General features: G+C 40.8%; 2 protein-coding genes across 2 annotated transcripts; both read left to right on the plus strand.

Annotated features, from left to right (window-relative positions):
* The first annotated feature begins 5,303 nt into the window (after nt 1–5,303).
* Nucleotides 5,304–7,165, plus strand: LOC131676459 (ashwin-like). Its single transcript, XM_058955525.1, has 2 exons — nt 5,304–5,442; nt 6,523–7,165. Exons 1-2 carry the CDS (start codon nt 5,383–5,385, stop codon nt 6,985–6,987), a joined length of 525 nt encoding a protein of 174 aa, XP_058811508.1. The 5' UTR covers nt 5,304–5,382; the 3' UTR covers nt 6,988–7,165.
* An 8,668-nt stretch (nt 7,166–15,833) lies between these two features.
* On the plus strand, nt 15,834–24,394 carry LOC131685543 (brefeldin A-inhibited guanine nucleotide-exchange protein 3). Its single transcript, XM_058969353.1, has 8 exons — nt 15,834–15,991; nt 16,287–16,679; nt 16,737–16,870; nt 16,929–17,560; nt 17,620–17,940; nt 17,999–19,609; nt 19,669–20,104; nt 20,158–24,394. Exons 2-8 carry the CDS (start codon nt 16,595–16,597, stop codon nt 23,080–23,082), a joined length of 6,144 nt encoding a protein of 2,047 aa, XP_058825336.1. The 5' UTR covers nt 15,834–15,991; nt 16,287–16,594; the 3' UTR covers nt 23,083–24,394.
* Nucleotides 24,395–24,755: the final 361 nt, after the last annotated feature.

Here is a 24,755-nt window from a genome sequence, read left to right on the forward strand (position 1 = left end):
TCAGACTAGATGAAAGTTTGACACGATGGCAAATAGGGTAAAGCGGGCATAAATGTGTACTATCTATAAATTTGTTATAGACAATTCATGTTAGCTAACGGACACGGGTGGCGCAGTGGTTCAGATTTGATTCACTGATATTTTTCTACTGCAACGTCTACAGTATATAGCGTAAATAAAATAAGGTGGATGTTTGTGTGTTTTTCATATATACGCTAAATCCCAGTTAAGTTTAGCCGGAAATGAACCGAAATTCTGGTTAATCCTAATTAGATTCCGGTTCCAGCAACACAACCGATTCTAACTAGAATCGGTTGTGTCACTGGAGCCGGAATACGAACTAGAACCACAGGGAACAGACATCCATGATCGAACAAAAATATTTAAAAAACGTGTGTAAACATTTCAATTAATATACGATAAACACCAGCGCCGCCACACCAACCTATCCCAAGTATCCGTCAAATCCATTACGGATACGGGTCGAAATCCTGAATGGATTCAGTATGGAATCTTGGAAAATTTCAAAATCGAATTTGCATTTTCGATGCCAAATGACTTTAAAATGCATGAAACGTCGAGATTTTATGGAATCTCGAGAAAAAAATTTTTTAACGAAAGTTCTTTTTTGGACTTTTTTTGTTCAAAAGGGGGACAATTTCAAAATCGAGCTGGTATTATTGATGCCAAATGACTTCAAAATGCATAAAGCGTCAAAATTTGATGCTATCTCGAAAAAATTTTTTTTACGAAAATTGATTTTTTTGACGATTTTTGTTCAAAGGGGGAAGTAAAGGAAAATTTCAAAATCGAATTTGCATTTTCGATGCCAAATGACTTAAAAATGCATGAAACGTGGAATGGAATCTCGAGAAAAAAATTTTTTAATGAAAGTTCTTTTTTGGACTTTTTTTGTTCAAAAGGGGGAAAATTTCAAAATCGAGCTGGTATTATTGATGCCAAATGACTTCAAAATGCATAAAGCGTCAAAATTTAATGTTATCTCGAAAAAAATTTTTTGACGAAAATTGACTTTTTTGACGATTTTTGTTCAAAGGGGGGAGTAAAGGAAAATTTTAATATCAAATTTGCATTTTCGATGCCAAATGACTTAAAAATGCATGAAACGTCGAGATTTTATGGAATCTCGAGAAAAAAATTTTTAACGAAAGTTCTTTTTGGACTTTTTTTGTTCAAAAGGGGGAAAATTTCAAAATCGAGCTGGTATTATCGATGCCAAATGACTTCAAAATGCATAAAGCGTCAAAATTTGATGTTATCTCGAAAAAAAATTTTTGACGAAAATTGACTTTTTTTGACGATTTTTGTTCAAAGGGGGGAGTAAAGGAAAATTTTAAAATCAAATTTGCATTTTCGATGCCAAATGACTTAAAAATGCATGAAACGTCGAGATTTTATGGAATCTCGAGAAAAAAAATTTTTCAACGAAAGTTCTTTTTTGGACTTTTTTTGTTCAAAAGGGGGAAAATTTCAAAATCGAGCTGGTATTATCGATGCCAAATGACTTCAAAATGCATAAAGCGTCAAAATTTGATGTTATCTCGAAAAAAAATTTTTGACGAAAATTGACTTTTTTTGACGATTTTTGTTCAAAGGGGGGAGTAAAGGAAAATTTCAAAATCGAATTTGCATTTTCGATGCCAAATGACTTAAAAATGCATGAAACGTCGAGATTTTATGGAATCTCGAGAAAATTTTTTGTTAACGAAAGTTCTTTTTTGGACTTTTTTTGTTCAAAAGGGGGGAAATTTCAAAATCGAGCTGGTATTATTGATGCCAAATGACTTCAAAATGCATAAAGCGTCAAAATTTGATGCTATCTCGAAAAAAATTTTTTGACGAAAATTGACTTTTTTGACGATTTTTGTTCAAAGGGGGGAGTAAAGGAAAATTTCAAAATCGAATTTGCATTTTCGATGCCAAATGACTTAAAAATGCATGAAACGTCGAGATTTTATGGAATCTCGAGAAAAAAATTTTTTAACGAAAGTTCATTTTTGGACTTTTTTTGTTCAAAAGGGGGAAAATTTCAAAATCGAGCTGGTATTATTGATGCCAAATGACTTCAAAATGCATAAAGCGTCAAAATTTGATGTTATCTCGAAAAAAAATTTTTGACGAGAATTGACTTTTTTTGACGATTTTTGTTCAAAGGGGGGAGTAAAGGAAAATTTCAAAATCGAATTTGCATTTTCGATGCCAAATGACTTAAAAATGCATGAAATGTCGAGATTTTATGGAATGTCGAGAAAAAAAAAATTAACGAAAGTTCTTTTTTGGACTTTTTTTGTTCAAAAGGGGGAAAATTTCAAAATCGAGCTGGTATTATTGATGCCAAATGACTTCAAAATGCATAAAGCGTCAAAATTTGATGTTATCTCGAGAATTTTTTTTGACGAAAATTGACTTTTGTTGACGATTTTTGTTCAAAGAGTAAAGGAAAATTTCAAAATCGAATTTGCATTTTCGATGCCAAATGACTTAAAAATGCATGAAACGTCGAGATTTTATGGAATCTCGAGAAAAAATTTTTTTAACGAAAGTTCTTTTTTGGACTTTTTTTGTTCAAAAGGGGGAAAATTTCAAAATCGAGCTGGTATTATCGATGCCAAATGACTTCAAAATGCATAAAGCGTCAAAATTTGATGTTATCTCGAAAAAAATTTTTTTTACGAAAATTGACATTTTTTCAAAATCGAATTTGCATTTTCGATGCCAAATGACTTAAAAATGCATGAAACGTCGTGATTTTATGGAATCTCGAGAAAAATTTTTTTTAACGAAAGTTCTTTTTGGACTTTTTTTGTTTAAAAGGGGGAAAATTTCAAAATCGAGCTGGTATTATTGATGCCAAATGACTTCAAAATGCATAAAGCGTCAAAATTTGATGTTATCTCGAAAAAAATTTTTTTTACGAAAATTGACATTTTTTGACAATTTTTGTTCAAAGGGGGGAGTAACGGAAAATTTTAAAATCAAATTTGCATTTTCGATGCCAAATGACTTAAAAATGCATGAAACGTCGTGATTTTATGGAATCTCGAGAAAAAAAATTTTTAACGAAAGTTCTTTTTGGACTTTTTTTTGTTCAAAAGGGGGAAAATTTCAAAATCGAGCTGGTATTATTGATGCCAAATGACTTCAAAATGCATAAAGCGTCAAAATTTGATGTTATCTCGAAAAAAAATTTTTGACGAAAATTTACTTTTTTGACGATTTTTGTTCAAAGGGGGGAGTAAAGGAAAATTTCAAAATCGAATTTGCATTTTCGATGCCAAATGACGTAAAAATGCATGAAACGTCGAGATTTTATGAAATCTCGAGAACAAATTTTTTTAACGAAAGTTCTTTTTTGGACTTTTTTTGTTCAAAAGGGGAAAATTTCAAAATCGAGCTGGTATTATTGATGCCAAACGACTTCAAAATGCATAAAGCGTCAAAATTTGATGTTATCTCGAAAAAATTTTTTTGACGAAAATTGACTTTTTTTGATGATTTTTGTTCAAAGGAGTAAAGGAAAAGGAGTAAAGGAAAATTTTAAAATCAAATTTGCATTTTCGATGCCAAATGACTTAAAAATGCATGAAATGTCGAGATTTTATGGAATCTCGAGAAAAAAAATTTAACGAAAGTTCTTTTTTGGACTTTTTTTGTTCAAAAGGGGGAAAATTTCAAAATCGAGCTGGTATTATTGATGCCAAATGACTTCAAAATCCATAAAGCGTCAAAATTTGATGTTACTTCGAAAAATTTTTTTTGACGAAAATTGACTTTTTTGACGATTTTTGTTCAAAGGGGGGAGTAAAGGAAAATTTTAAAATCAAATTTGCATTTTCGATGCCAAATGACTTAAAAATGCATGAAACGTCGTGATTTTATGGAATCTCGAGAAATTTTTTTTTAACGAAAGTTCTTTTTGGACTTTTTTTGTTCAAAAGGGGGAAAATTTCAAAATCGAGCTGGTATTATTGATGCCAAATGACTTCAAAATGCATACAGCGTCAAAATTTGATGTTATCTCGAGAAATTTTTTTGACGAAAATTGACTTTTGTTGACGATTTTTGTTCAGAGTAAGGAAAATTTCAAAATCGAATTTGCATTTTCGATGCCAAATGACTTAAAAATGCATGAAACTTCGAGATTTTATGGAATCTCGAGAAAAAAAATTTTTAACGAAAGTTCTTTTTTGGACTTTTTTTGTTCAAAAGGGGGAAAATTTCAAAATCGAGCTGGTATTATCGATGCCAAATGACTTCAAAATGCATAAAGCGTCAAAATTTGATGTTATCTCGAAAAAATTTTTTTTTACGAAAATTGACATTTTTTGACGATTTTTGTTCAAAGGGGGAGTAAAGGAAAATTTCAAAATCGAATTTGCATTTTCGATGCCAAATGACTTAAAAATGCATGAAACGTCGTGATTTTATGGAATCTCGAGAAAAAATTTTTTTAACGAAAGTTCTTTTTGGACTTTTTTTGTTCAAAAGGGGGAAAATTTCAAAATCGAGCTGGTATTATTGATGCCAAATGACTTCAAAATGCATAAAGCGTCAAAATTTGATGTTATCTCGAAAAAAAAAAATTTGACGAAAATTGACATTTTTTGACGATTTTTGTTCAAAGGGGGGAGTAAAGGAAAATTTTAAAATCAAATTTGCATTTTCGATGCCAAATGACTTAAAAATGCATGAAACGTCGAGATTTTATGGAATCTCGAGAAAAAAATTTTTTAACGAAAATTCATTTTTGGACTTTTTTTGTTCAAAAGGGGGAAATTTCAAAATCGAGCTGGTATTTTTGATGCCAAATGACTTTAAAATGCATAAATCGTCAAAATTTGATGCAATCTCGAAAAAAAACTTTTTTTGTTATTGCTTCTTAAGAACGAATCAAGTATGCTGATACCTATTTTTGCGCGATCCAATCACTGTAAGCCGCGTTACAATAGTGGGACATCCTGACTAATCAGACGAATAAGGGCTTGTATACCCTAATCATCACACAGCCATTTGAACGCATTTTGCCTACACTAGATGCGCACTCTAAAAATATAGGAAAACACGAAAGTCGCAAGTTCACTAGTTCGATTTGGAACTGCAACCAGAATAAACGAAACGTTCAGAACAAAAACGTAAATAACGAGGTCCTACTTGCATCTACTTGATACTAGGAGGCGCTAAGCGTAACTACGAGTATTTCATGATTTTTGCAGCCCACTTCACGCAATGAAACTGAATGACCATAATTTCAAACGTCAAATTTATAAACAAAACAATATTATTTGTTTGGCCCGTAATCAGTTTGCTTGTTAGTAAATCTTTTCAAATTCATGAAACAAGTTAGAGCTGTTTTCCTACAAAATGGATATTCTACATCCTTATATGCTTAGTAAAGATCAACTGTTGGAGATCTTCCGACAGGTGAGTGTCATTGCACGTAATATAATGAATGTATGGGCTGTTGACTAGACCCGGTAAATATCAAATTGAGATAAGACATCAGAGCTTTGATCCATGAATCAACCACGCAAAAAATCATGGGTAATTGTCTAGTTTAGAGACTTTATGTTTAGAGGTCCATTTTTAATGCGGTTTTTTGCTAAAATGGTGTATTTTGACCTCAATAAACCGAATCCGAGAGCGGAAATGTAAAATTTATTACCAAAGTTTGCTAAACTGAAAAAATAAGTTTTTAACACTGATAACAATGTCATACTGCCATAACCATGTGAGCTTATGGTGCGGAGCTGGTATGATGCGGCTTGGCCGCATAGTCGAGGCCAAGGATCCGAAGCGGCGCAAATAATATAATCTTTCCGGCGGAATAGCAAGCAAACCTGTGATCCTTTCGTTTGCCCGATTTACTCAAACATAGAGGCTATAGCTAGTTTAAAGACGACTGAGCGGCAGCGAAGTCGGACAGTAAATAAAAATCGATGTGGTGTAGCCACATTAGTCAGTGTTCTTTTATTTATTAACAAAACAAATTGGTTGACGAATGTGGCTACGTCACATCGCTTTTTGGCACACTGTCCGACTTCGCTACCGCTCAGTCGGCTTTAAACTAGCTATAGCCCCTATGTTTGAGTAAACCGGGCAAACGAAGGGATCACAGGTTTGCTTACTATTCCGCCGGAGTTAGTCATCGTCTCGTCCGGCGGATCCTCAGCGGCTTTGCGCCGGATCCTTGGCCTCGACTATGCGGCAAAGCCGCATCACACCAGCTCCGCTCCATAAGCTTACTTGCTATGGCAGTATGTCATTGTTATGAGCGTTATTAAGCACAACTTATTTTTTCAATTTATCAAACTTTGGTAAAAAAAATTACATTTCCGCTCTCCGATTCGGTTTTTTCTGAGGTTAAAATACACCATTTTAGCAAAAAACCGCATTAAAAATGGACCTCTAAACATAAAGTCTCTAAACTAGACAATTACCAAATCATGAACCCGAACATCCATTCGAGTTTTTCCAATCCAATCCAACAATTTTTTTTTTCAGCGCAACTTCCTAATCCCCCGGTTGGATGAACTGAGCCGCGACGAGTTGATTGGCCTCTACGTGAGACACTTGCTACCACAACCAAGGAGGGGTGAAACCCCTAGTTCCAGTTCGTCCACAAGCATCGGTACGAACGGTTCCACCCAATCACCGGACGTAGAAATGAAAGATGTAGGACAGAGTCGCAAAAGTTCCACCGCACGACAAAGGATCGTTTTCTCAGACCAGAGCCCGCAGTCGGTGGATAACGTCAGCAACGGGATGAAACGGATCAAACTGATCAATGCCACCGATTGTGGTAGAATGGATGGGCGCACAGATCCGAGCAGATCTTCCCAGAATACGAATATTAGCACGAAAAGAACGCTTGAGGTTAGTCCCAGTAAAGCTGGCAATAGTACCAGTAACGGTGGTATCAAATTAAATCCTGCGTCGAATAAGAGGCAGAAGATAACGTGGCCGTGAGAAGACTGGCTTGATTTAGAACTAGGTTTAATTTAAATGTGCGAAGTGTGAAACTGTGTTATTTTTTATTACTTTGATGATGATATTTTTCAATAAAGTAAATGCAAAACACTATCAACAGATAAATCAATCCAGATATTCCCGGACAAGTTTAGAAAAATTATACTAATAGAAGATAAATGGCACTTGCCTGGCAGAATACGGAAGTTATGTTTTATTACTACCAAAACCAGGTGTCACCTGATGATCCATGGTCGTATAGACTGACATGCGTAATGGATACGCTGGGGATATTCTTGGAAAGCATTATCCTGCCGGCAGCATTTATATAGAGCGATCTCAATTTGTTAAAAAACAGTTCAGATTTCGAAAAATTAAGTCTACGTAAGTACTCCATTCAAACAGTGACCAAGATGGTCGATACCGCACTCAAGAGGAAAAGAGAAAATCGATATTGAGCCGTGATAACGATAGACGTTAAGAATGCATTCAATAGAGCGTTTTGGAAAGCCATTGATGAATCGCTACATAAAATGAGGGGTGCTGCCTGTGTTGAATTTTGAGTTATTTCCAGAACCCGGTTCTGATCTACTATACAAACAGGGGACAGAAATGTAACAAGGCTCCATCCTGGGACCAACGCTCTGGTACGGAATGCATAAAAGTGTGCTGACACAAGTTGTCTAAGGGTGTAGAGATCGTCGGGTTTGCGGACACCTGGGGTTTAGACCAACAAACCGTTCGGTAATCAATTCAGTAAAACAAATATGTTACCGACCTCCCCGCAATATTTCCGTTTTAATCAAGAGTCCACAAATATTAGTGTCAATCTTAGCATGGTCTTCCTGCTTGCATAAATCACCATGGGATTACAAGAGGCGACTACGTATAACAAGCGGCTCGGAGTTGGGACCCGAAAAAAGGAAGCACGGTCAAGAAACCCACACATACGGGGTGGGCGCCGCGAGTCCCTTCGCGAAAAGTGGTTTAACGAGGTCACCAGCTCGGCAAAGCCAACCAGTGCAACAACAGCACGTTAAGAAGAAATAGCAGTTTCAACAACAGGAGCAGCAACATCCGCAGCTTCAACAGAAGTAGCAATATCAGGAGGGAAGTACCAAGCTTGTCGAGTGTAGTAGCAGTTAAAAACTGGTGGAAGAACTGCACCCTAGGGAACGACAACCGTGTCTATCTCTACGTCGAAGAGACAAAGAGCTGAACCAGTTGATGTGAGACCAGGAGGTTCAAAGAAACATAAGGAAACGCTTAGCAAACGAAGCAGCCGCTAACGTGGATAAACGCCTAGTGATTTTGCTGTCGTTATTAAGAATGCAAGTCTCATTCATTCGAAAAAGCGATCCGCCGTAATGTAGAATAAGGCTGATTATCCATGGTGCGGCAATGAGGCTTCGTCAGCATCTGAGTGTACAGTTTCCGGGCCCGTGAATTTCCCACCCCGTATTTTGCCGTTCGTCACGATTTGGAGCCTTCTGCACTTTGTACATATGCAGTTCCTCCCGGTCCTTGACTCTGAACGAAACATGGACAGATTCAACTTTTTGGTCACATCCCTGACCGAAGCATTGGGATTCCGCTTAAACGCTTTCACTACACGCTTGTGATCCTGATCACTAACAGGACAACTATTCTGACCATATTTCTCCTTTCGGTCGATGCTCAGAGTTTGGTAGTATGTAACGTTTAATAACACGACTCACCGTTGACTGCACGATTCCGAGTTGTTTTCCGATGTCTCGATGAGAGTTGAAGATTTTCCAGGTGCTTGCACGAAATCAATTCGCGACGTTCCTTTTCGAGTGACGCCATTTTTTTCCAATTATCGAAAAACTGACAGCGACAAAAATACAGTGTAAACGACTGGAACAAACCTAATACAGTCTTCTTACTTCTACCCAAATTTTCAAGAGAAAATACCCAATGGGTTATTTTCTTCAGTTTTTTTCCGTGATGTTATTTGATGTGGGACACTCTTTATGGTCCTGATTGGTTAATATTATTTCTCTCATGAAGATTTTTAATATCGCCGTGGTCGTGTCTAGTACAAAACAATTTAATTTCAATTGTTGTAAATAAAATGGGACGATTCTCACTAGGGCTGATCTGACGTACATACGCACACAAACACACACTGTTGTGTTCATTCGGATTCGGCTTTGGTGTATTATACAACAACCACTGCTTGACAACGTTGGCTGTATGCTTGGGATCGCTGTCCTGTTGGAAGATCTACTCACGTTCTAAGTCAATTTTTTTTAGCGAGTTGGTTCAGATTAGCGTGCAATATACCGAAATATTTGAATTGATCCATGCTGCCATTAGGGTTGCCACCTCTGGAGAGGCATTAACCTGGAGATTTTCACAGACCGGCGAACGAGGAGGGGTGGATTTTGGGTGGAACTAGACAGAAATTTGGATCAAAGCGATTGCTCGGCATTTTTGAGCAGTTTAATTGCTTTTTATTACTACGTTAGAGTAAAGCTGTAAATTGTTCACGTTTGAGAACGATTTTGTCGGTTTAATCAGGTGTAGTATTTCACTTCCCCGACTAAGTGTATAGAATAGAAAAGCACCAGCTACTCTCGCTGTGGAGGATAAGTGGAACGAGCATTGCTCTCCTCCACAACTAACAGGAAAAGGCGAGCAAAGGAGGCAGGGCAGCGGTATCGCATGAGAAGCACTTTGTGGTGTAGGTTATTCATCACCAAAGGTCGCAACAAAGGCGTAAACTTTCAAGCCAACAGTTGAGGGTCGCAGCAGGAGTAGCAACAACACCGGAAGAACTCGTATGATGTTGCTCTAGCCAGTTGGATTGGAACAAATCTGCCATACCTTGGTGCAGCACCACTAACGGTGAAGTTAGTATAACCTATCTTTTTTACACCATTTTGAGCGACTTAGTGGGATGCAACATTTCAATTGTAGCATATAACGAAACATTACTTTCCTTAATTTGGAGTAAATTTGATTTATTTTTCATTTTCATTGCTTTGTGAAAGAAATCAGCAATATTTGGTGAACTCTTCCCCGCCACCTTGAAACGAAGAGTTAGTCGGACAAAATAAATCTGAACCAGAGTAATAGTTAACTTTTTAAATATTTTGTAAAGAATAGAATTATTCCACTAAAATTGAAATTGCGCTTCTTCCCACCAAACCCGGAGAAATTGATGTAAAACCCGGAGGCCTGGAGATCGCTTCCGAAAACCGGAGTCTCCGGGTCAAACCCGGAGGGGTGGCATCAATGAACACTAAATTGTCCACTCCTGCTATAGCCCCAGACCATTACGGACCCACCACCATGTTTGAAGGTTGGCAACAAATTCTTGGGTTCCATGGCTGTGCCGTTTCTCCTCCCAACTTACACTTTTCCATCAGACCCAAACAAATTAAATTTACGTTCGTCTGTGAAAATGACACGACGATTCCAGTACGGCAAGTCATCACTAATATGCAGCTTTGAGAAAACCACCAGGCGCTTCTCCATATAAATTTTTTTCGCGAATGGTTGACGAAATTCATTTTATTCAGAACAATGCGAACGATTTGTAAATTTACTTACCATTTTAACAAGTTCTTCAGCAGTTATTTTCGAGTTTTTTAGACTTCTCACATTGTTAGCCGTCTGTCTCTGGTTGACAGCTTCCTCGGCCGTCCTCTTCGCAATTTTCGGTATAATCCGTATAATCACGCTACGAAAAATAGACCTTTCTATGCCCGTTAAAAAAGAAAGGGGTGCCGAGTTATTTCGTGAGGAAAACAAAACCAGTGCTAAAAAGTATATGTCAAAATAAAAACTGTCACAACAAAAATTGTCTAGAAATGGTATAAATGAGCAGACGAATACTTATCACATTTTTCTTTTTATTTTAATTGTACTTACAGGACGCTCCAGAATCAAAAAATCGTTAAGAGGAAAAAATAAGAATTCTTGGTATGGATCCGTACAGTGTTTCTACTACCCCACAAGAAGTTTCAATTAATGTGAGCTTTGAAGAAATATATAATTTCATGGTGGTTGAACCGAACCCATTTACTGTTGGAAACTTGTTCTCATGTTGGAGCAACTGTGTTTGCTCTTGAAGACATACGAAGAAAATTGCTGGAAAAACAAGTATTTTAAAATTCATGATCGGGATTATCCATGTGTATTTATACAACTATTCTTTTTCAGATATCTGTAACAGATCTACCAGCGTATTGGAACAGGCCTCCCGTGAGCATTGAAAAAAAATATTAAACGTTATTAGGATCCAGTGCATGTACCCCATGAGAACCGCTACGATGGTTTTTTTGAAGTCATGCAAGATGGAGGCAAACAGGTTGCAGCTATGTATTCTTTTTGTGGAACTGGTTCATTCATTTGCTCGGTTTGTAAAGAAACGAACGAACTTCAGAAGTATGCCTTAGAATCACTCTTTCATCCTAATAATCGCTTTATGACAGTAGCTGAACATAAACTGTTAGTACATTCGGCTTTTGAGGATTTGGCGAATGATGCGGCAAAGTTGCAAAAGATACGGGAGCAATCTATTTCTCAAGCCCAAGGCAAGCAATGGGCGGTATTCCGACGAGGTCGTATCACAGCGTATCACAGCACGCAATCAGGACGATTTTATAGATACACTTCTCGACATGGCTGATCCATTTTTACAGAAGAGCACGAACAGTGAAATAGTGCTAAACTGTCAACATAAATATTATTATCAAGTTTTCGCACAAATTCATCTTGCACACGCTAGCCATGGCTACTTTTATGTGTGGTCTCCCAAGAAGCAGTACATTTTTGAAGTTAAAAGAAACGATGCTTTCTGGAATTTATGTAGAGAACGGGCTATGTTTTCGTTTAAAACTGTGCTGCTTCCAGAACTTCTGTACAAAGTATACACCGATCCTATTGAGTCATGTGGATTAAACATTCAGTAAACTCAACAGATTTTTTTTATTCGATTCGTTTATTTGATAAGGCACGTTTGCGTTAGCTTAAAGGTGCCATTTTTTCTCTGTTTTACATTTTGAATTGCTTAAAACTAGGAGGTTACACATTTAATATAATTTTGTTTTTATATAATGAAACTAAAGGAATTTTACAGCTAATTTATACATATACAAGAGGGGATAATATAATATTCGTAATATTAGGGGGGGGGGGGTCATTTTGTGTTCTTTGTATAGCAATGCACTTTATGATTTTTAGAAAGGAGATTGTTGGGGCAATTAAATATTAACTAAGGGGAACATTTTACAAGCTTATTAACTAGGAGTGGTTCAATTTTATTAAGATTGGGGGGGATTAATTAGGGCTATTACTGTTGCTACTGTTGGGCATCTCTTAACGAGATTAAATATTGATCAACTAAAACTAGAAGATAGGGGGCACCTAAATTTTGGGAAGATATTCAAGGGGGGGGGGGGGCGAAGTCCTACATCTGTGTATCAGAGACATGGGAGAGAGGATGGACAAGGCTGACAGAGGGGGGAGGGGGGGAGATATAAACTTTCAGTTTCCGGCATCAGCAATCAACGGCCAGGATTACAGATTCGAACGGATGCGTCAAGTATTGGGACGCCGGGCGGTTTTCCTCGAGCCGGCAGGGGTTCCTCCAGACGATTTCGTAGTACGGCTCAGATACGGATCGGAAACACATCGCGTTGCGTGTGTGATGTTGTACTGTAGGTCTCGTGTTGTTGGTTCATTCGACAATGTTTTGTCTCGTCTTGGAGTCGTATCAGACCATCGTTGGGGTACGGTAGGCGGAAGAGGGCACTTCTGGGAATACTCAACAGATGTTATGTATACATTTATAAATTATATAAATATACATTAGACCTCTCCACATTTTGAAAAAGTTTTGAAATATACATCGGTCAGCTCAAATTTTTGTTCTAGGTGTGAATTTAAGAACTCGCCAAAAATGGCTTAATTTGGACATGATTTAGAGGTGTCCCCAATCAAAAATCATGATTTTGCTATGTTTCCGTAGGAAGATCACTTACACTCTGATTTAATAGGCCCTACATGCCCACATATCATCAAAGGTTTTTCCTTAGACATGTTTTAACAGGTGAACATAGCTCTAATCGCAATAGAAAATTTGTTAACTGGATCATTATATAGAAAAGTATATCAAAACCTAGGAAAGTTAGTAGTATTTTGTATTCTATTGGCACTTCAAAACAATCTAAAATAATTGTCGTTCGGTCTTTATATTTGCATCGAAACGAAATTGGCATATGCTTCATGAGGACGTCACGGTTGGGCCATCGAACTAGACCAGCCATGAGTGGATACATGCTGTGAATCATACGAAATATTCTTTCAGCCAAGGCACTTTGATGCAGATTGTAGATCAGTCCCAATGTGTGAAATGGTTCATTCAAGCGCATTTTGCAAAGTGCGAGTACAAACATTTGTTCTCCCAGCTCTTGATTATACTTTGGCAATTCGTTATTCATTGCCTCGTACAGTTGACGAAGTACATGTCTTATTTGATTTCCTCTGTTGTGTTCCTGCAGGTTTTATCTTTGCGCTCAAGTGATTTTACGCTAAATCTGGTACCCTGCTCAGCGACCGTCAATTTGAGAAATAGACGTTTATTCGTGCGACCCAGTTTCACGTTTTCCTGTTGCTGTTTCTCACGAACTTTTTCGTCCTTTTTCGCTCATTCGATCCATGTTTCTTCTGTTTGTACACAGACATCGTTTCCGTAGGACAGTCTATCAATTGGGAAAATTCCTGACATATTGCTCCTCTAAAATAAGAAGATTCGTCTGTAGCACTGCATAGTGAACTTTTTTCCGATTTAATCGTGACATCCATTGCGTTTTCAGCATTCCCTTCAACTGGTCGTTGCTCTTTTTCGTCGGATGTACCATCAACTGTTCGATCCACCAATAGCTCCTGTTCTGTAAACTGACTAACGGGCGATTCTCCTTCCGCGTAGCTGTATGCTGACGTGTCCACATAGCGGTTATTAAAATTGAAGGTATTTTTAGCTACAGATCTTTCGCCTTGTTCGTCTTCAATTGTTGAAACTGCACTTTTCTTCTCCACGTTCGCTGGGGTTTTGGCAGGTAACAGTAGTGATGGAACCCATTCCACATCTACCTCGTCATACAAATCACTTGGTGCTCCTTTCACAAAACGTGCACTGCAGATCCGTATGGCAATCGTCGTAAAATCAAAGGTATGTTGCGTTCCATGCTGTTTTTACGGACAGATGAATGAAACTAATTGAGGTTAGGTATTTCGTGCTGAAAACAAACCAAACTCTTTAGGACGACTTTGCATCTGTGGTTGTAAATGAGCTGTCAGAAATCTTAATACTTAACGATTGATTGCACGGCAGTTCTCGGTTTTTCCAGTGATTACTGCGATTTCTGCATAACTTTGTGTTTTCTCGGAGAAGTTTTAAAATTATTCCGCGTTCTTCCATCGAAGTTTTCTTGCGTTTCTTTTGTCCGTCCATTTGCATTACTCTTTTTTTACCTGGGAACAAAAAGCAAATTTTAAAGATTTGACGGATCCCACACAGTGCTGCCAAATGAATATAAATGTTTTCAGTTGAATTGTGTGACCGCAACAACAAATTTGTTTCACATACAGTTAGGGGTATGAAGATTTTTTTGAGTATAGTTTATGTAAATTTGTTTATTAAGCGAAATGTAGCTTTTTTATCGATCAATAAGTAAGTTTTACATCGAAATGTAACATCATGTGATCCCGAGAATAGAAATGTTACAGCAACAAAACCATGGTTTTCACTGTGACAGTACAGTAATTTTACAATACTTTACAGTTAATTCTAGCGTTATGCTACAATAGAAAAACAATAAACATTAACGCTTTTACAGTAAATTTCAATGTAAAATCGAAAAGGATGGTTATGTATCTTAACTTTAAAAAATCGATTTTTTCCATGCATTTTTTTTCTCGAAAACAGTAAAATTTAGTAAAAGTAAAATTTTTAGCTGAACAGTAAAATTGATTATTACACGACATTTTATTGTAGATCTACTGTGAAAACTCCGCGTCGTACAAGCACTAATAACTATAACATCTATTGTTTTATGATTGTAGGCTGAATGCTACTGTAAAATTCTATCCGGGATTGTTTAGATTGGTTTGCCCCAGTTAGATCGAATGATAAGATGAAAATGATAGCTGTATGCTGACGTTTTGAGGCACTGCATCTTCAAAATTGGTGCTGTTTCTTGTATAAAAAAGATAAAACGTGATGAGTTAGGGTTCTCCTCCTGGTACTGTACCAACAATTCCAAGCATGACTCATGCACCCACCTGTAGAATGTAGATCTAGCCAAAAGAAACATAATTCGAAAAATGTTTTAACGCAATTTTATCCCTTCGCAGAACAGTTCCAGCAATAATTTTCGGTCTCCCCACAATTACGATTCGAGAAAGCACGACAGTAACTAGACGCTACCGAGTAAAGAAAAATCATAACAAAAACAGTCAAAACAAGTATATAATTACTTCCGATCATTTCTTACCACGCAACCAGACTCACCACAATGCATCGCCACACACTCTCTACCCACGAGCAATCTAGCTAGCCGTGATTTGTTTTAGTCCTTTCCCGCTCTCACCAACGGAAGCCGGTTTCGACGAAACCGAACCACGTGCTCCCCATTCAAGCACTCCGCCCGCCGGTATGCTACTTGATGTGTGCAGGGAGCAATAATAACAACACCCGTCCGTTCGTGCCCGTCAAGTAAGTAGAAAACCGAATTCAGGATATCGATTTTCTCGTCGGCGGACAGCGGACATGCGCACTTTCGGGAATGCCAGCCAGCCAGTACCTCTGAGCCTCGAGCACGGTCACAAGGAAAAAAAATGGCGTCAAAGTAAGCAAATCTCGGTGGCACTGGGAGGCTGTACGTGGTCACAATTCGAGTGAAATTTGTGGTTTTTTGGTGTGTTAGGCGGTTGAAAAGTTTGTCAAAGTGTGGCTTCCGAGACGCGGAATGTAAGTTTGGCGTTATTTTGGAGTGAACAGTGTGGGTTTCGGCTGAATTTGACGGTTTCGGTTCGGAAGCTGATGAAACATCTGCAATCATAAAATATGCGATTTGGCAAGATTAGTTTTTGCTCGACTGGGGGATATTAGATGACTCATAAAGGTGTTTTGGGTGAAAAATTCGTTTAAATTCAACTTCTTTCGATAATGTTGAAAGAGAACTCAACTGGGTTGACATCATACCATAACATATCTCACAATGCAGAAACCCATTTGTTTTTCTCCTTGTTTCACACTTGCATAGGAAAATCGATAGAAGGATAGCTTAGGCATTGATTGATTGCTGTAACCCGAGACAACCGCACAATCCTTTGTTGGGTTGAAGCGACGTGCAGTGCCAGACGAACGGAAAGGGGTTTTTGCACGCAGTATACAACAACTGCAAATAACAAACACGAAACGGACAAGCAGCAACATACCAACCAGGATTCCAAAGGGGGGACTCACGAACATCACCATTCGTAATGCTGCAACGGGAAACTAAATAGGTATACACATAAGCTTCCTAGAAATTACACGCAGGCATCGTTGCAGAACAGACAGCCCCAAGCCATGGAGGAACTGTTGATGACAATCGTGAAGGAAGCGACTGGCAGCAAGCAACAAAATTTGAAACAAGCCGCACAAATTGCACATGGTGGGTAGATAACTCAATATCTCTAGCCTTACCCTTATTTGAACACTCCCCTTACAGACAAACTTTTGCGTCAGCATGGCATCCACAGGGATCCTTCGTACGAGCTGCGATCCGTCTGCTTCACCGCCCTGCAAATGGCGCTGGAAACGAAGCGACCAAAATTTGTCACCTACGGACTGAACGGTCTGCACGTAAGTATCATCCATCTTCTGAATCTCTCGTTGGTCTTAAAAAAATGATTTCTTACAGCGCATCATCCGCGATGAACGGTTCTTCTTCGGTCTCGAACCGGAAGACGACTCGCTGTGGCTACCGGCTCAGCTCCTGCGAGCGACCTCGGGAATGTCTACGGTCGGCAACGAGGACACCGTAGTGAATGTTCTGCGTCTGTTTCTCTCGATGGCCTGCTCTCCAACGTGTACCCTTAACGGGCGTCTACTGATCGAACTCCTGTCCAAGTGTGGTGAGTGCTGGGAAAATGGATCCCGTGCCGTCAAGGCTGCCTCGCTGGCCGCTGGTAGCCAGTGTCTGCGAGCTTTCTGTACCTTCCTGAAAGATGAAGCCGAAGATATCCTACGTACCGGTCCAGCAGGGATCATCAACATCGGCATGGCTGCGGCCGTTTACAACGAGGTTATACCGGTGATGCAATGGCTTTGCAGTAGGTTGATCGAGCCAAGTACCGGGAGTCCGAAAAGGACGGATACAGTGGGTTCACTGTACCTGATGGAGTGCATTCTGACACTGGTGACTTCGTTGCCGCCTGATGTTCACGCCAACCCGCACTTCACGGCGTTTCTTTGGCAAAAGTTTTGTCCGACGTTGGCTGCTACACTCGGTTCACCGGGTAGGGTCAACATCGATAAGAAATTCACCTACAAGTAAGTCTCTTTTAAAATAGACAGTTTACAGCAAATAGAGAGTTCATGGTCTTCCGCAGAGACGCTATCCATCTGATCGAGAGTGAGCATCGTGGATTCTTTACCCGTCCGGGACTTGACGGTCCCCAAGCACGCTGTATATACCTGACCAGTATCCAGCTACTACGAATCGCTGGAGCTCAGGGCTCGTTACGACCCATGCTGGAGGCTCTGTTTCACCGTATGCTTTTGCTACCGATTCCGGCCAACCGCGCGGAACCGTTGCGATGCGTTCGAGAAATCCTGAAAAGTCCGGAACGGTTGATTGACCTCTCGGTAATACTGTACCCCGATAAGTCACAGGGTCAAAGTTGTAGCGATGATATGGCGTTGTTCAGATTGTAAGTACATCTCGGACGATCGTAACCCAAATTTTACATTTTTCTATTGCCCTTTCAGAATAATCGACGCCATGGAGGAATGTGCCACCACCTCCCAGAACGGAAGTAACTCCGTGGACAACTCGATGAACTCCAGTGTGGAGTGTATCGTCGCACTGCTGGAAAGCCTCCAAACGCTCTGTTCGGGCCGTTTCGACGAATCGATCATCAGTGATCGCATTGCGAACGCAATCAACAATCGGTACTATCAGCTGCGAGAAGCGGACTACACTGGTCCGTTAACGTATCAATCGATGGCTCGGCTTCCGGCACCTTATCGGGACGCCGTAGCCGAACTTCGTCAAAGTGGTTTCGAGACTTCCTCCGAGTCGGAAGTTGATGCCGAACAGCAAATCGACCCGGAAGCAGGATCGCTTGGATCGGGAGACACCGAAGGACCGGAAGATGAAGCACACTCCTCGAGTGATGATATGTCCTCCAAGGCGGAAGGTCACTGGCCGTGGGTTCATCTGGAAGAGCCACCTCACGTCCGCTCCGATGTGGACTGTGATCGTCATCATGCACGAGAGTTCGCCAAAGTTCTGTCCAAAGATTTAGTCCCAAATTTGCTGAAACTAAAAGCTTCCGTCGAGGTAGACGAAGCTATTCAAGAATTTGCCTCCAGCATCTGCCAGCAGAATAGTATGAACTATTCCGATTACGATTACAATCTGACGGCGTTGAATGCTGACGGAATCTACCTGGCAACGTATTCAGCGTTGCTTTTAGCTTTGCAGTTGATGAAAGCCGGTCACTACGATGAAGGCCGTGAGCCTATTTTGATTCCTCTATCCGAACAGCAGTTCGTCACCTCCGTGCAAAACGCCGGAGTCCTGGTGTACCTTAGCTCCGCCTGGCTTCGTGAGCTGTACCAAAGCATTCTGGCAACGAATCCACTGATTTCGCTGAAATCCGTTGAGAATACGGATGGGTCGCACTGTGCTCTGGTGGACATGCTGTACGATGCTGGTGGAATCGGACCAACGCAGATGCTATCCGATTGGCAACGTCTGCAGTCGGTAGTACGGATTCAAAGCGAACCGAATGCAAAACAGTTGGCGGCCAAAAAATTAGCCCGTCGTCTGCTGACTTGCTGCTGGGACTCGATGGTGACCGTGCTGACCGCTGGTTTAGGTGAGGTCGATGACTCTCGTGCAACCAGGTTGATGAAGCTATCGAAAAAGACACTACGGGTTAAAAAGAAGACCCGCTGCTCCGGGGAAGCTCTTTACGCTCTTAGCCTCGAAGGTCTTCACGCAGCTGCTACGTTGAGCAACGCCCTGAATCTACAGCATCTGGCCGGGAAGATACTGAATTTGATAGCGACCAACGTTTGCCAGAATTCCGGTCCGAAAATCCCGGCCAGTCAGGCACTGTCGATGGATGTGGTACTTTCGGGGGGATTGGAGCTGGGATCTCATTCGGCTGACTGTTGGCTTCCGGTTTTCTCCGTTTGTCGACACGTGACACAGTTGGAGCATGATTTGTTCAGTTCGCAGAATGCTAGCTTGGGTGGAGCATCGGCGAACGTGGCTAGCAATGGTAAGGAGATGGAGTCACCGAGCAAGGCATTGGGACAGTCGGACAAGCTGAATTTGTCGTCGTATCCGATCGATGAGGATGAGACTTGGTAGGTTACGAGACGAAGTTTTTTTCTGTAATAGAAATTAACTCGATTGCGGTTTTCAGCGTGGACGTTTACAGCTTCCTGCAGGCTCCACTTCCGAGCGCCAACGCGAACGTGGCTACTATCCTGAAGGCGTACTCCGGACATGACGCAGTGAACCTGTCGCAAGCCGACACGGCCAAGATGTTGTGTGCGTTGTCGCATCAGGCGGACACTCTGTTTTCCGATTCTGCCGAACGGTTGGCCCTGCCGGCATTGCTTCAGTTCCTGAAGGGCCTTTGCCGGGCTTCACGGGAGCAGCTCTACCGTAGTGCATCGTCCAAAAAGGGTAAGAAATCATGGTGGTTGGGACGTCCCTGGAAGGTTAAGAACGATTCCTTGCCACTGTCATTGCTGCTCCACCGTGTGGGTGATGTAACGCTTAAGGTATTCCGAGGACCAAGACCGCTGTTACACATTTTGAAGGTTTGGGCCATCACTGGACCACATTTGATGGATGTGAGTATCTTTGCACGGTAATAGTGAGATGTAATACGAACAATTCTTTCTAGGCTGCTTGCCACAAGGACCGGACCATTTCCAAACGAGCGATCGAGTACATTCATGACATCATAACTGCACTGTTGGTGGAACAATCCGAGTTGCCTCATTTCCATTTTAATGAAGCACTGCTGAAACCTTTCGAGAACCTGCTTAGTATGGATTCGTGCGACGTCGATGTTCAGGATCAGATCGTAGGGTGTCTGTACGAGATCGTAGAAGCGCACCGAACGGAGATCCGCTCCGGCTGGCGGCCTCTGTTCGGTACGTTGCGAACCGCACGGAACCGTCCTGTTCATCTGTCCAACATAATCGACATCTTCCACGTGTTTCTTGAAACGGACAACACGCTGGTGTTTGCCAACGCCGGGTTGGACTGTATTCTGTGTCTACTCTCGTACTTGGAGATTTCGGGTAGCGGTGGAAATGTCGGCGGATCCACTACTGGGTCCGATAGCACCGACGACAATAACATTAGATCCAGTGATTTTTTATATGATGCTTTGAAATTTCTCGAACGTTGCTCATCGATCCTTAGCTTTATGTACAACATGCCGCTATGTCCGAATCTTCATTCGACCTACAAGATCAAGGGCATCACTTATACACACATAATCGACGCTAACATTCCTAACTCGATGGAGAACTTCACCTACTTCGGTCAGGATTATCTACAGAGCAGCAACGAGCAATACATGATCAGCTATCGAACGCTTCACATTGACAAGGAGACAATAACCAAAATTGACGAACTGGACAAGCCGAGTGGTGTCCTGAAGGTGTGGTTCCTGCTGCTGGATGGCCTGACCAACTCGCTGATCGTTTGTCCGATAGCTCACCAATCGCCGATTCTGCAGTCTATCTTCAAACTGTTCAAATCGTTGCTGGTCAATCCGGGAATCGAGTTCGGATTCTACTGCATCAACCATCTGCTGATTCCGATGATACAGGACTGGCTTCGATATGTCAACAAAGCGCAGAAGAATTGGGGCTTGATCGAGAAGAACTTTAAGCACTGTTGCTGCATGACCACCGATCTGGTGGTGGAGTTTATCGAAAAATCGCAGACAGTTGGAGGACTTGAAGATCGGGTAGTGATCGGTAGCGAGCAAACGTACCAGCATCAGCAGGTTGTGAAGAAGAGCAAATTGACATCGATCGTTCGACCGGTGGATAATTTGAAGTACAGTCAACTGAGAAAGATGACTTCGTCGGCTTCGGACGAGCCGGAACAGTTTACGGGATACTACAGCAAAGCGAAGGAAGAGGAAGTATCCAGCGTTACGAAGATTCCAACGGCTGCTATCCTAGCACTGAAGCAGCTGCTTCTGGTGCTGATCGAGTGTTCGGCTCAGTCCCAGGAAACGATTGCTCGCGTTGGGGTTAGCTGTATGAAACACATTATCTTCTCGACGGGTCACATTTTCAACGAGGATCAGTGGATGGTCATCACGTCGGCCATTCATCGGGCCAGTACGGTCACAATGGCTCCGTTGAGACAGTTGATCTTTGCATTCAACGAAAACTCCAATAGTTTCTACGGAGATTGCGCTAACGTGAAGGTTGCGGCCAGGAGGGATAGCACCCTGGAAGAGTTACAACGAGTACATTCGCTGGCTCAACAAGTGTTTCTAATGGATAATCAACGGGATTTGTTGAATTCTAGATTGAACAACAACTTGGTTAACGGAACCAATGGAGCGGGTACCGGTACAGACGATCGATCCTACTCGTTCTTGCTGTATCCGCTGAACTGCAACACGAACATGACGCAATCATGTTCGATCAACGGAGGAGGAATCAGTGCTTCTCTACAGATCAATGGACTTAATCTCGACAGTTACATCATCCGAATTCCGTACAGGAACCTAATCGTAGGACTGCTGGCTAGCCAGATGCTGCTTCAGTTGATTGCCAATATTTTGCTGAATGGCTTAACGAACGTGCCGAATGAGCTGAACTCCTGTATCTACAACGGAGGGGAAACTGGAAGTAGCACAAGCAAGGCGTTGTTTCAACTGGGCTATCGCAGCAAGGAAATTCTTCTGCGAACGCTCAAGCAGTTTCTCGTGTGCTCGATGGACTTTGACTCACGACCGGGTCTTAAGTTTCTGATTCAGAAAGTATCCAACATAGAGAACGCTGCAAACCTATACAAGCAGATGACCTCTTCGTGGATCATCAACTATATGACCTTGGTCGATATGTACATCAACAACATTCGAGCGTACAACCTGAACGAGGACGACATCAAGTACATCCTTGACTCGTGTAATCACATGACTGCCGCTAGCCAGCAGTGGAAAAAGAACGAAAACTTTGTCCATTACCTGCTGACCTTGCGGGATCTGTGGGACTTGATCGCTGAACATTACATAGATAACTTGAAGAGTGACGAATGCGACGGAACTACGATCACCCACATCGTCGAGAATAAGCTGGAAAAGTACGAACGATTTGACGATAAACTGGACAATTCTAGCAGCGAAGATGATCAGGCGAGCAATCCGGAGGGTCTTACTACCGGAGGCGATTCTCCCTGCCACCCGGATATTCAGGAGATCGATCCCGAGTCACCCTCTAAAAGTGACGAGGAAAGTATCTCAGTATCCACGATTGTCGGCAATCACCGAGTGAATCCGTTCAATATCGCAGCCAACCAGCAGCAGCACCTACAACACCAGCAGCAACTGCAACATCAACAGCAGCAGCAACAGTCGATATCTCCGGAAATCGAACAGCAGCGAACCAACAGCATTCAGAAGGACCTGATCTCCAAGCGATCGGCTCTGAAGCAGCTGATCGTGGCTTCAATGGAACTGCTGAAGCTGCTCCCGCAGCAACAAGCGGAAATGCTGAAGCTACTGCTGACACCGAAGATTCGAGAGGCTTTCCGTGCCGTTCAGGAGCAGGGAACGGGTTTATCAATGGAGTAGACCTGCTGCTGCGCGGGTTTCAATTATCTTACGTTTGAACGCTAACATATTTGCATATTTGATGGAAGAAAAGATATAATCGACTAGACTGAATTCGCTTAACAAAATATATATATCGTAAATTTACTGACAATGCAGAAAAATTCCCGAATTGAAGTTGAGTGGCAGATCGAGAACAACATATTTTGGTGATATATAGCTTATACATGATTTATACATTTAAGCATGAAACAAAAATCATATATACCCTTATATATATATACTTCTTGCCCGGCCCTGAAAAAAAACAACCTTATAACTGTTGATATACGCTAAGGAATTTACTGAAAACCAAATTAAAAAAATTACTTGACATACGCCCTCCACGCAGCAGCTGTGACGACAAGACACCCACAAACACACTACACCAATGCGCTCAAGCGGCACTAGAACGGACAAGACATTAAACACGACTACTACACTCACACTTCCTGTCACAATCAGCTTCCACTCGCACAACACGTTATCTATTCTTACTACATTCGAAGAAGAAAGACAACCAAACCATATAATCGAAACCTATATAAACCAATCATCGGCTTTCGTATTTATGCTGGCTTACACGAACACACACTAATACACTAACAGGTTTCTTCTGCAACTCGCTTTTCTTGCTCTGATGCCTCACAACTACTATTAAACATATTTATTTCATAACTATTAACAACTAACTGCTTCTGTGAATTCTTGCAAACTATTTGAACAATAAATTTATATCAGAATCTTGTCTCCTGCTCGTATGGAGCCAAAAAAACAATATCTTCGAAAAATATGTGAGAGTGTATATGTACTAACACCCCAAAAATATCCTCGCGTAACATGAAACAACCCCGATGGTATCCGGTATCAGTTTGTGGTTATTTTAAACAGTGAATTTGTGTAACTTTTCTACCTTAATGTACTATAGGTTAGAAGCACTAGCTTCCGATAAAACTTTCGATTTAGATTAGTTTTCTGTCCTTCAATCCCGTTATGTAGAAGGTAACTCACACTTACAACCTCACACGCGCAGCAGATATCTAGTTGAGGAGCGCCAGTTAAATCGAAAACAAAAATTATGTTGGGAAAGTGAAACGACCCGTGAATGTAAAACAGAAAAAAAAAGAAATTATATAAACAATTCACCACAAGAAACGCAAGTATTTACCGTAACAAACCAAAAAAAGAATGAAAAGGATCAGTATAAACAGAAACCAACAAAGACGTGGAACTGTCTCTCGTAAACAATAAACAAAACAATTGAAGTAATATATTATATATTTGTGCAACCACAGTCGTTTCCATTCTATTTGATAATGTGAAAGAAATCGGTTCCTTTTCAACAGTAACGCTTGTTGTGTACACACAGAGATCGATCATAAATAACGTATATTTGAGTGGCTTGTCGCATCTAGTTCCTGCGCAACGCCATTAATTGAAAATGTTAATGTGTTGCAATTAAACTTTACTCATTTACCATATCGAAACCCTTTCTAATTTGCCCCTTTTAGCATCTAATGGTGAAGGGAGTTTTAATTTTACCACACCCGCAGATTGCTTGCCGGATCAGAACATTTTGCCTGTAAATATGCTCTGGTATGGCCGGTCGAAAAATTCTTATGTGAGCCGGTTGAATCACTGACTGCAAGCTTCAG

The sequence above is a fragment of the Topomyia yanbarensis genome, chromosome 1 (assembly GCF_030247195.1).
Source record: "Topomyia yanbarensis strain Yona2022 chromosome 1, ASM3024719v1, whole genome shotgun sequence".
Lineage (NCBI taxonomy): Eukaryota > Metazoa > Arthropoda > Insecta > Diptera > Culicidae > Topomyia > Topomyia yanbarensis.